The sequence below is a fragment of the Vicugna pacos genome, chromosome 4 (assembly GCF_048564905.1).
Source record: "Vicugna pacos chromosome 4, VicPac4, whole genome shotgun sequence".
Lineage (NCBI taxonomy): Eukaryota > Metazoa > Chordata > Mammalia > Artiodactyla > Camelidae > Vicugna > Vicugna pacos.
Genome location: NC_132990.1, coordinates 33,763,690 through 33,777,385, shown reverse-complemented (window position 1 = coordinate 33,777,385; position 13,696 = coordinate 33,763,690). Strand labels below are relative to the sequence as shown.

Sequence of the window (13,696 nt, the reverse complement as noted above, 5' to 3'; positions counted from 1 at the left end):
TGTAACATATAAATATATATGTACGCTTATATATATATGTATGTTATTTTAAAAGAAGATCATATTATTTATTATGCTTGATATTTGCTTAGTTTCACTTAAATATATATGACAGCTGTCTCTCCTTATAGGCAAATGAGGAACTATATTTACTGTTCAGTGACTGAATATGCTTCAGCGCATGAATATACCATTATTTACAAAACCAATTCCATGTGGCTACAATTTATGTTCATTACAATTTTTTACAATCAGAAATACGCTGGAATTAGCAGTCTTGTAACTGTATCTGCACTTTCTTTTGCACTTATTTCTACATGATAGATTTATGTAATATGAATAGCTAAGATCTTTTGAAATTTACTGTTAAATGACTCCCAGACATTTTATATCAATTGGAGAGTCTAGGAGAGTACCCAGGGGAGAATTTAGGCCTCCAGAAAATGATAGGGGAGGTTGTTTTTGTTTTTTCATTAATGTCTAAGCATTTTTTAAAAAATTCTGGTAAAAAACATATAAAACTTATCATTGTAATCATTTTTAAGGTGTACAGTAGAGGACTGTTAACTAATAGGCTCCTTATTGTGCAATAGATCTCTAGGACTTTCTCATCTTGCAAAACTGAAACTCTACACCCACTGTAGGAGATGTTTTTTGCTCATGTAATGATAACAGGCAGGAGGAACTTACTAGTATCCCTGGAAGAATTTATTTTCATTTCTTAAAATAATTCAAACTCACTACTTAGTAGTTCATATTTGCCATGATAGAATGATAACCTAAAACCAAACTTAGAGAAAAAAAAGCCACGGGACATTATTCTGGCTTTTTTTATATTATATAAGTGACTTTATATTATACTTCATTTTACTACTCTCAGGATTGAAAATAGTATAGACTAACAATAGTGCACGGTGTAAATTTCCCCTTGTGAAGGGATTTGGCTATTTCAATTCTACACTGGAAAAAGCTAAGGATGAACATAAGAATGTTATTAATTTACAAATAAATTATATTCAAGATGATAAAGAGTCAGTAGCTTCCAAATCAGAATGATTTTAAAAACAGAAACACAAATATATGCAAAAAGTTAGGTTATTAGGTCAACCCATCCAAACCTATTTATTAGCCCATATTGTAAATGCAACGCTATCCATTTACACAGAGAAAAATTGGAAAGCAATGCTGCTGTAATGCTATCAATTAAATAAAACAGAGAACCAATTATATCACAATAGGAAAGTTATCTAGAATGCATGAGGAAAAGATTTAATTAGAAAAGAATGAAATGGTGGAACAGATTTATGGACATCCTGAAAGAAATTTTTTAGAACTTTCAAGCTCTTAAGAGTACTAAAATATATACATTTACGTGTAATTTTCATTGTTTCAATGAAAATTTTCTTATTACAGGAGCATCACCCTTATAAGTGTCAGTCTTACTGAGGTTAATCGTGTAGGGGCAGGGACAACTTCCACATAAACAAGAGGGGGTGATAAAGGTGGAACAGGAGGCAGAAGACTGAGAAAACCAGAGAACTCAGAAAACCAGGCAAAACTTGGAACAGAAAAGGAAAGAAAGAAGAGAATTTAAGACAAAATATGCCACCCTTAGAAAGAGATTACCCATTAAAATGAACAGAGTTGTGAGACATGAATATAGGGAGAAATGGAGGGCACACCACTGTGTTCATGGTCCTCTGAGGAAAAGAAAGAGGTCTTGGAGGACAGATATTTAATCGCACAGGTTTTAGCACTAGTAATTGCCATGTGGACCCAGAAAAACTTGGTAATTGAGAATAAAGGAAGGGAAAAGGTAGCCTCAAAGTTGGTGAGTGGAGAATGAGTGGTAGTATAGATGTATAATTGACTTACATGCAATAATATTGCCAAAGTTGGTGTTTATAACCAGTAAGAACTCATTTCTATAAGTACTTCATAGGGCTACAGACACACAACTACACAAATGAAAATAATGTTAATAGACAAGTTTAAATCTCTCCCAGATATTATTAGAAATCATTTTAAAATATATTTTGTTACTGAACTTAAAAATTACTTTTTGAAACTAGACACTGCCTTACTATTTCAACTTTTCTTAAGGTAATTTTAAACATACCTTTTCTGAATGAAGATTTGAAATAAACATTACATTATACATTTTAAGACAATACTGTATGAACCATTAACGTTCCTACTAAAATCAGTGAATGTAAAGTCCACTGAAACATGAAAAATTAATGGATTTGTAAACCTGAGACAGTTTGTTCTTGTGGAGATTATGTATTTGCATGTGCGTATGTATTTGTAAATACAGGAAGAAATACATAGAAATGTAGATTTAATAAAAACTTTATACACATCAGAAGTTTAAGCCCAATTCATGAAGGTCAGAATGAATTCAACTAATTAACTATACCCTAAAATAAATCAAGCCCAAATATTACTTTTTGATATATTTTAAATGATAAAACTGCACCAGAATTGCAGATTAAAATTTCTAAGAAATGGAGTAATAATTAGTTTATCTTTAAGCAATGGTATTGTTTTTTTAAAGAAGTTTTATTGAGCTATAATTCACATAGCATGCATTTCACTCATTTAAAGTATATAATTCAATGGCTTCTTTTATTTACAGAGTAGTTTCCAAAAAGAAACCCCATACCCCTTATTTGTCACCTCCCAATCTCCTAGTCTACAGGATCTAGACAACTAATTTACTTCTTGTCTCTACAGATGTACTTATTCTGCACATTTCATATAAATGGAATCATGCAATATATGGTCCTTTGTATCTGGCTTCTTTCACTTAGCATAATGATCATCCATGTGGTAGCATGTATCAGAACTTCATTTTTTATTGCCTGATGATACTCCATTGTGTGGAATACCACATTTTGTTTATATATTCATCGGTCAACGGACATTTGGGTTGTTCCTATTTTTATGTGGCTAATATGAATAATGCTGTTGGAAAATCCATGAACAAGTTTTTAGATGAACATGTTTTCATTTCTCTTGATATGTACCTAGGAGTGAAACTGCCAAGTCATATGGTAACTCAATGTTTAACCATTCAAGGAACTGCCATACTGTTTTCCAAAGTGGCTGTACCATTTTACATTCCATTCACTAGTGTACAACAGTTTCAGTATTTCCACCTCCTCATCAACACTTGTACTCAATTGTCTTCTTGATAATACCCATTTTAGTGGTAATGAAATGTTTTAATGTGTTTTTCCCTGTTGGCTAATGAATGAGTTTTGGGGTGCTTAAATTGGGCATTTGCATATCTTCTTTGGGGAAATATATTTGGATTTTTGACAATTTTTAACTGGGTTGTCTTTTTATTGTTGGGTTGTAATAGTTCTTTATATAGTCTAGCTATACATTTTTTATCAGACATGATTTGCAAATTTTTTTTAATTGAAGTATAATCAGTTTACAATGTTGTGTCATTTTCTGGTGTACAGCATGTTTCAGTCATACATATACATACATATATTTGTGTTCATGTTCTTTTTCATGATTTGCAAACAATTTTTCAATACTAGAAGTTGTTATTTCACTTTCTTGATGGTCTCTTGAAGCACAAGAGTTTTAAATTTTGATTATGTTCAATTTATATCTTTTTCTTTGTTGCTTATGCTTTGAGTGAGCAATGATACTGTTTTTATAATTGGTAACAATTAGCTTCATTACTTTAGTATGTGAGATAAAATATCTGTTGTGATTCCATAATGATATTCCTAAAGTGACTATTTTGTGTGTGATCTTTAAAGTATAAGTGAGTAGTTTCACTACAAGGTTAAAAAAGATTTCCTTCAATTGGGTGATCAAGAGACTCAAATATATTGCACCCAATTCTTTTCAAATGAACAAATATTTACCAGGCACCTATAATAAACTCTGAACTAGAGCTGTTCTTGGTTCTCTCAAGGTGGAGCACTACTAAAAATAAATTTCTCTCTGTGATATGGTGCAAAGGGCTTTACATATTACTAAATATAGAAATGATCATCTAAGATAGGTGCTATAAAAGGGGGACGGTAAAGCTGAGAGCAGTTAAGTAACCTGCCCAAGACCCCACAGCTAGTAGGTGGAAGAGTTTTATCTCTTGCCTCCCGAACTTCATGACTGTGACCGTCATTACTCCATTAGTTATTCAGCAAACCCTAGTGAATGTGTTGCTGCCTAGCACTATACATCTTAGCAGACTTGAACCACAAAACAGAGGAGCAGTAAAGTCATGGCTGAGTAAAAGTCTCCTCTGTCAGGACTCTGTGAATAAAACTGTGCACGTGTATTGATACAACTTTGGAAATATGATGATCCTAATTAAGAAGAAAAAAATTGGATCCTTCATTAGAAGCCATGTTTTGAAAAAAAGCAGAGTACCTGGACATTGGCAAAGTCGACACGGTTGAGGTCATTGAGCATCTGGTTGATCTGAGAAGTGTTCTGAAGCACTGCACGAGCTGCCTGGGCCAGGTGATTGAGCGACGTGTATCTTCGCAGAGTCTGGGCAAAGGCACTTACAGCTGCAACCTGTGAAGAAATCCAATTAAATTGGAATCTTTTTTTTTCTTTCCCTCCAGTAAAAGAAACCACTGCAATCTTCAAATCTTTATTCCTTTGCCAAATTTTAAATGCTTCCCTCTGATACTTATTTCAAATTCATTTGGTGAGAGAGCTTACTTGTAAATTATAGCATTTAAACCTCTAAACCAAGTATTATTTTCCTTTTGAGTAGGTTGAGGTCAAGACTAAAACAAACTCCCACATTCTTCGACATCTGAGTGCAGCATTAATTAAACCGGTCTTGCAAGTAGCTACTCATCCACAGCAAGAAATTACTTAGTCGAGGAAAGTAGGAAAAGCGTTGATTTTCATTTCTTATTCTCTTCACCACAGTCAACTACACATTAAGCAAATAAAAAAATTTTTTTTCTTTTTACTTGGAAAATAAAACTATCCAGTCTCACTTTTTAAATTGGATTAAAAAAATATACTTTGCAGAGCACTGTCATTCAGATTTGCTCTTTTGACCTTTATTTTATAGACGTGAAATAAGAGTGGATAATTTTGGGGTGAAATAAGATCATTCAAAGCCTTGATTAGCAAATACAGAGCTAATAAACTTATCAGACACAAGCAACAAGAACAACTCCTTTTCAGAATTTGAATTCCTGTAAAAGCACTATCCAGAAAGCCTCCATTTGCCCATCACCATCTACTTTCTATCCTTCTCCGTTCTGCTCTGTGCCCAGGAAGACATTAACTGCCTCCCTACCCTTTGGATTCCAGCTGCATTTGGCCAATGAAAGGCACTGGTAGGAATCTGAAGGATGGAAGAAAGAGTTGTCCAAGTATTTATTCCCTCATAATCTCTGCTCTCTCCTTTCTAAGGGGGAAAGGAGATCGCCTGATGCCAGAATCACCTGTTTCCCCTTAGACCTAGGGACAGGCAGACTTCCCAGTATTGCTAGTCCTGAGTTGCTTTACCATTCCTCCCTGGTTTTCTTAATTCTGTTCACACATTTACAAACAGACCCTTCTTAAACTCTCTTTAATTACTTCTCCTTTGGATACACCACTTGTTTCCTGCTGAGACCCTGACTGAACCAGATTATGTTGAAAGATATCAAAGATAATGCCAAAAAAAGAAAATCTAGGTAAATAGCTAAATCTCATGCTCTCATGGACACTTACATAGGAGATCTACTGAGGATTTTAACATACTTACAGGAATGTACGCAATGGTGTTAAATCACTATGGGTATGTAAGAAGCAATTAATTGAGCAGTCAGTTGGCTGAGTGGTAGAAAAAGTTCACAGGCCAGAGGACACTCCATCTTGATAGTGAGATGTTTTAGGATTATGTGGAACTTGGGGAACATTCACATACCCTCAAACAAGAATATTATACGTTTTCCCATTTCTGTGGTTTATACTAATCAAGTACATGTGCCAGGAACTGTGTTAAATGCCTCATACATATTACCTTGTTCAATTCTCATAAACATCTCTCCAGACACATATTATGATTTAGGAAGGTTAAGTATCTTTCTCAAGGTTACACAGAAACTATGACATAGTGGTGGGAATATGAATCCAGGCATTCTGATAACAACTTTTGGTCATAACCTCATTATGCTCTTTCCATTGTCAGGGTAGATGGTTTTCACTGACTGCGTGCTCAGCTGAAAAAAGGCCACACATCTGTGAGAGAGGAAGGTGAACCATCCAGATCAACTCTGGAGATCAATGAAGCAGCCAATACTGCAGCTGGACTGTGACCACATTCACTTTGATGCCACTGGGGAGGGAGGTGCTTTTAGCCGTTTCAAAGTATTCTTACGACTATGACTGATTCTGCAAGTTGGAAAGCATTCCTCTGACCATCATAATTAAATAGCACCTCATTTATTTGCCCACCTCAATGCAGCACTGAGAAGAGCACTCTTGTGGAGAGTATTCTGCAATGATGGAAATGCCCCACGTAGGTGCTGCCCAATATGGCAGCCACTAGCCACATGGGTTATGGTACACTTGAAATGTAGCTAGTGTGACTGAGGAATCAAAATTCAAAATTTTTAAATTTAAATAGCCACATGTGGCTAGCATTACTGTGTAAACGGCACAGCTCTAAAGCAATAGTCTAAGGTGGGCATACTGATTAAATGTGTCCTTCTGTAAGTTTCAGGGATGGAACGTATTACTGCAAACCTTAAGCCAAAGCAGAAAACCTGAGGACCACCTGTGCTGCCACAGACATGTCAGCTACAAGAGTTTCAACCACGCCCCACAAACCGAAAGCCAAGGTGTACTGCTGGAGTGTGACAGTGGATATAGTCACTGACAAGAGGCCACAAAAGTGTGACTTCTGGTACTAAAGTTTAGACGGAATCAGTCCAATCTGTCATGTATGTTCACAGATCAACCTAAAGTAATATGCTTAGTAGGGGACAAAGTGGAGACTAGAATCCCTATCTCTAGCTAAATAATCCACATTCCTGAAATACACTCATCAACCGTGAGATAATTGTTCACTTTAGGAAATGATTACTTAATTCACAAAAGTGCTCTCCAGTGTTAAAAAAACAAAACATCCTGAAAAGCAAAAGGATATTAATTTACATGAACATTTCAGAATACAGTGAGTATAGTAGGAGACCTTAAAAATCTAAAACTCCTTCAAACGGGAGCGATTTGAACATTCTAGGCTGTTTTCAATCTTTGCAATTAAGCAATCTGAAATACATACTTAAGAAAAGGGCTGGTAAATATACCACAGCTAAAATGTTTCTCTACTCTCTCTTAAAGGAGCATTATCAAACAACATCTCTTGTGCAAGTTTTTTATTACATGCTTATAAAATACAAATATAAAAATCAATTTTAAAAGATTCTATATATTACGCTATCAATACTTTACATAAGATCATTTGATAGAACAGACTGAAAATTCATAGTTCAGAACCATTTCCTAAACACAAAAGAAAAAGCAAAGACATAAAAGTGTACCTTGGTTTGTATCATTCTCTGTGGAATATTGTTCATGGCATTGGAAAGCCAACCTTCAAGGCTTTTTGCAAAATTTCGAATGGCTTGGGTCAAGGCACCTAAATGTTAAAGAATAAAAGCAGAACGAGAAAGATACCAAAGAACATTAATCTTTATGTGAGAATAAGAGAAAACATGCAAATGACATCTGAAACTGCACAGAACTTATATTGTTCTCATTGACAAAACTGTATTGAACATTACTCCTAACTCTGAAAGAATCCAAAAATTACATTTTGGGCTTTTTTTGCCTTTTAATGCTATTTTGTTCCAATATACTTATGACACTTTGTTGGGAAAGGAAAACATTCAAACATTTTTGCTTATAGCAACATATACCAGTTGTGAATATACTTATGGAATTTTCTATCTTAGACAAAACACTCTTCTCAAAACCAGCTTTGTGTTCAAAGGCTAAGTCTTCTCTTTATAAATTCTTTATCTTGGTTTTTTTCCCAAGCTCTTAACCTATTTTCATTTTAGTTAAAAAGAAAGTGATGCAAAGCTTTCTCTCTTTCTCTATGCATCTGTTTACACAAGAACATGTCAATTAGAGTAGTTATCTCTCACTCTTGTTGAAAAGTAAGGTAAAAAATTAAAATAACCTGACTTGATAATTTTGGATTACTATTCTCCATTTCACTGGCAGGTAGAGATAAAAGATCACTGTGGTAAAACTGCTGTCACAGAGACCAATATTCTTAAGATATTCCTAAAATAGTCCATTCCATACTCTTTACATATCTGTTAAAATCTGAAATAGGGATAGGTCCCAGGAGAGTAGCTTTTATGGTGGTCATAAAACAGAAGCATCTTCAGTTGTCAGGAATGACTATGACTGTTTGGCAATAGGGGTCTGTTTACTGAGATGGCTGTATGACAGGGGACAGAATTCTTCTACTGTTCAACAAGTAATTTAATCAGTAGCATTTTGCTTCATCTGTGCCCAAGGCTCCACAGGGTAGGGAGCAGTTTTAGACATTTAATAAGTAAGTGTCTGAACCACCCACAACATAAAATAAATCTCTGTGCGTTCCCTATAATGTGGGTAGGCATTACAATTGGTATTCCACTAAAAGAAACAGAGAAGTTCATTTTTGTCCAAGGCTCCCAAAAATATTAATGTCAATGATGGGGTTAAATTCCTTGGTTTTTCTTTCTGTGCTCAGATGAGTCTGACATGCTTCTTTATTACTTTTGTTAAAGCAGAGTTAGAAATAATTTAGATTATTCAGATTACTTGCAAAAGATATACATTTTACTAATCCAATAAAAAAACAAGTAATTTTAAAAAATGATTTCTTTACGTGGACAAATGACGGAAGAGATAGAAATGGCTAAATTTTGATTAGGAAAAACTCAAGAAGTGCAGGCTCTTAACCATGAGAATCATCTATTGGAAACATTGAGTTGGAAATTTCTTAAGAACTAATCTTTTGAAATTTCCAAAGCTTCCCACTTTAGCCAAAAAGAAAAAAGAAAGAAAGATATTTTTCTGCTGTATTATGTACTAGAACCATGGAGGGCAGGCATGAATGGAAATGAAAGAGTGAAAAAAATTAAAGACCTTTTTTGAAACTCAGTAAAATTTTGTCCAAGATTCAATTTGGCTATCTGTATTTTGTATTTTGTCTATAATTAATATAATAATTTAATCTGAAAAAATCAAGAACTGGAAAATATTACTTTAAAACATTTAATATGACTCATTTTATCTAGACAAATTTAATGCTAGATAGGTTGTAAAATAAAAAGATATGCTTTGTATATCAAATGATTATAGGTTTTTGTACTAAATGACATGTGGGTTACCTTTAATTATAATCATAAATTGGACATTTAAGTGTTACCAGTTGAGTTCTTGTACAATTCTTTACAGTTAACTTTTTTTTCCATTTTCAGATAAATGTATTTTAGAATATAGTAGCTTCAAGCTGACTTTAAATTAGTGTGATATGCAGACTTTTTTTTTTGGCTTAAAAAAGGAATCCCATCTGGACAGTAAATGGTAGAGTGAAGTACTAGTAGCCAGGAAATAAAATTTTTAAAAATAAAATTAAGTTTGCTCTCTCTGTAGGGATTCATGTCAGATCAAATTGTGCAGATTGACTCTGGTAACTTTTTCTCATGAATGGATGGTTAGAAATGCAAAACTATTTCAAAGCTAACTGGTCTCAACCTGTTTATGACTAATACTAAAATGCATATAATCAGAAGATAGCATTCTACACTGTATTTTAAGCTTTATTTTTGTTAAGTCTTGTTATAGAACAGGAATTAAAATTCCAAATTTATGTGGTAGGGTGGCACATTAATGTATTGTGCAATTTCAGAGAAACCATAAAACTATACTCATGTCAAAATTCCTGAAACTGAGTTATCTGAATGCAGAGACAACCTACGTGACAGAATAAATTGGTTTTTAAAATCAAAATTTACAAAAAACAAAGGTCAACTGTATTGTGTATTTAAAAATTTTAAACTCAATACATGATTGAAGTTAGGGAACTGCTGAGTTTACAAGTTAAAGTCCTGTGATACTAACATAGAAGCAACAGACTTCAGAAGTGGTTAGTGGATACTGGTGCTGTTGATTTGCCTCAAAAAACAAAGTGCTCACTGACATCTTTTCTTACATCTCATGAGAGAAATTTATGTTGGTGGCAAGATGTCATAGGCTAATGAGCTACCCTATGCAACTTCTCTTAAACATCTCCAGAGATTATCACTCAGAGCACAGGGAGCAAGACAAAAACAAGGAAAATGAGATTCTGGAACATAAATCAGTAGAGAATTTACATGTTGAAGTTTTCCATGACAACAACACTCTTAATCAGTCTTTAGTCAGGAAATTAGGTGCAAATAGAGCAGAAAATATCAGCAACTCATAAAAATGTGAGACAATGGCAGCTGGATTTTTAAAAAACCAATTTCTATACAAATTTATTTATGTGTATGTGATATTATATGTAAATGCATGTCTAAGCATATATTTTAAGGTGGTGAGGAACATATGAAATAACTCATATCTTCCAGTGTTACCTATGACATTTAAAAAAGAAAGTATAAACATACGAATGTTAGTACCTTCATCTTTTTTTTTCTACTAATCCCTATTTAAATATTTTCTGGAATAAATTAACAGGAATCGAGCGTGAACAGTGTACTTGAAGTACATGGTTGCTAATTTCACAAGCTAAAAGATTGCTTTTACCCGATTAACGTCACTGTAGAATGGAAATTCTGTCCGATTTCTTTAAAAGTCAAGGTTACTTGTACGTGCTCATAAAGACGTAGGCCTAAAATCGTTTCAACTGCCTCTAACACAAGTATCCGCAGTAGCGTTTATATTGACACTTGCAGAAAATAGCTTTGTTTGCAACAAGGTAGTTTAAAAAAGCATATCACTTAAAAAAGTAATCTAACTTATCTATGTAATTCCTGTTTGCTTTGTGGCAGGAACACAATGCTTGTGCAGTTACATAGATTTTTCCCTCAAAATGTCAGTTAACCATTACTGTTAATGGAAACTGCATTTGTAGTTCTTAACATGACGTTGGTGACAAAGTAAATGCTTTTATAAAGAAATTCAACTTCAGTGGAAACCAAGATAAATTCATTTCAAATCAAAAGCAACCATGAAAGAGGCTGGCCTAGCAATTACAGATTTCAAAAATTGGGGGCCTTCTGAAGGAAATTGTGTCCTTGGGTAGAATAATTTTCACATGACTGACTGGCCTGGGAGTGTTCCTGCAATTAGTCATCCAGGCCGTCACATCTATAGGTTGTCCTTTTTTTTTTTTTTGTAATCAAAAAGAAAATGAAAGATTGAAAAACAGAGAATTTTCCCCTTTTACTACCATTTTGCTCTAGGCTACTTTCATGCAATACTCTGTGTTGCATGTTTTCAATTTGGCAAATTTAAATGAGATTAGAATCACTCGAGTTTGCAACGTCACTGCCCAAAACTTTCTGGGTGGAATGTATGAGAACAAAAGCATCCGTACTTGTCTGCATTTAACTTACTAGGAATAGGTCTAAGGACGTCGGGGATGAGAATCTCCACCAAAGCCTGGTACATCCCATGGTCACAGTTACACATCCATTTCAGGATAGACTCATGTTTGCACAGAGTTATCAGCTTTGCTTTCGGAAGTCGACTTTCTATTTCACTCAGATTGCTGGTGTGAATAAATGTAGCAAATGAATAGATGGCAAATGAGGATAAAAAAGAAAATGGACTTTAAAAATAGTTTTAGTTTATCAAATATTACTGAGGTTAGAACTATACCACCATTGCCCTGGTGCCATACGGCTGGATATATACAACACTCCCCCAGAGCTGCCTATGCACGTTAATACTTTCTGACGGTATGAAAAGCAGATATGATACTAATTCCATGAGGATGAAACAGTTCTACCGCAGTCCCCCAAATCAATAAAAATGGGAGCTAGAATACACACGCTGAAACCTCAAGAGAGTAGTTTGTGGTTTATTTCAATCTATCCACTTAACGTTATCAGGTAAGGTTCACAACTGGTATACATATCTCTAATTCATTAGCTGTGGCATCTACTCAGCCATGAAAATGAATTGGAAAAGCATATTGATTCTGACCTTGACTCAGTAATGGTAGTGCCGTCAGTTGGAGTAGAGGGAGAATAGCGCCAGAACGTTTGCCACAATTTTTCTATCAGGCTGAACTGAAGATTCACAACAACGTCCAATATTGCCTAAAAATCAAAATGATTATCACTATCATCTTACAAGATGTCTTACAGGGATGTGTGAGAAGAACGTACTGAAATGAGACAAACGCTAGAGACGCTTCTGGGCTCATAAGTGGACATGGTGAAATTCGACTCAATTTTGCCAGTGGAAATGGGGAAACACAAGAGATTCGCTGGGAAAAAAAAAAAAAGGAGGAAAAGAATTCTCAAATGATTCAGCATGATAACTTGTATTCCTCCCAGAATGGCCTCATACTCCACCCTTACGTTTCCCTCTCTTTTCCCTCCATTTTCACACTTGCTTCCTTTACTCTTCTTCCCTTCCTTAACCCATTGCTTCCTCCTGTCTCCCTGGTTGCCGACATGATTCTCAGATCCGTTAGGGCACAGAATAGGTTCAATTCACATCAGTCCTCATTGCACTCGATGTATCCGCCGACCATAAAAGAGGGCAGAGGAAAAGGGTGTGGAGGTGCTTGTGTGTGGCAGATGGAGTTAGGGCTGAATTAGCTCTGCTTAGTGCTGCTGGCCATGGGTTCTGGAGTGTTCCTAGCCAAGAAGAGGCCGGGGTAGAAGCTACAGTTTCCAGTTGGCCTTCAGAGGGTATTGCCTGTATAAGCAGAAAAAAGGCACAGCAAGTACGTCTCTGCGGTCACACGATGCCTTCCATTCACTCCTATCTCTGCACACTCTCTTTGGAGAGAAGCTGTCAAACTATCTCCTTTTCTAACCTTGGGGGTGGGGGCCTCATCTCCTCCTTCTCCTTAATTTTATCTCCTAGAAGCATTTTCCAGCTGCATCGAGGGCATTTTTTTTTTGATGATGCTAAAATTTGCCACTTTCATTAACTTTTGATGATTATATTTAATTTCACCCTGCCATTGCAATTAGTCTGCAAATTCGCCTTCAGATAAAAGCAGTCATAAAACCAAATAACTTGTTTGTGCAAAGAGCACGTGATTCTGTGATTATTTTTAGTATCAAAGACAAGTCCTCAGTATAATGTGTTTGATGTCATCAGCACTGCGAACAGAAACATGTAAAACAGCCCCGTCAAGACAAAATTCACAGATGCTGAGAGAAACATGGGGCAATCGCTGAGAGAGCCAATCTGAGCATCTTAGGCAAAAAGAGGAAACCGTAACTTCCTAATTCTGGAGTCTGTGTTCCCTAAGCAGATCTGGCCCTGCCTGTGATAGAGAATACCTGATGTTCTCTACATGAACACGCTGAGACCAGTTCAAGTATTAAGCAAAATCTGTCTGGAGTCATGTTCTGGGAACCAGAAGGAAATGTTACAAGTAGTTGGAAAATGAAAATGGAGGGAAGGGGACATGTTAATTAACACACTCCTCGCCCTGCAGTATCAGCAACACTAAAAATGCAAGAGCAAGCCCTGG

General features: G+C 35.3%; 1 protein-coding gene across 15 annotated transcripts in view; it reads right to left on the bottom strand.

Moving 5' to 3' along the window:
- RFX3 (regulatory factor X3) overlaps positions 1-13,696 on the bottom strand; it is a 280,535-nt gene that overhangs the window by 37,441 nt on the left and 229,398 nt on the right. For all 15 annotated transcript variants that reach the window (XM_072959525.1, XM_072959539.1, XM_072959526.1 and 12 more), the window contains 4 exons: positions 12,184-12,299; positions 11,592-11,746; positions 7,527-7,624; positions 4,399-4,548 (listed from right to left, as the gene is read on the bottom strand). In XM_072959525.1, coding sequence (XP_072815626.1) covers positions 4,399-4,548; positions 7,527-7,624; positions 11,592-11,746; positions 12,184-12,299 — 519 coding nt within the window. The remainder of the gene's footprint in view (positions 1-4,398; positions 4,549-7,526; positions 7,625-11,591; positions 11,747-12,183; positions 12,300-13,696) is intronic.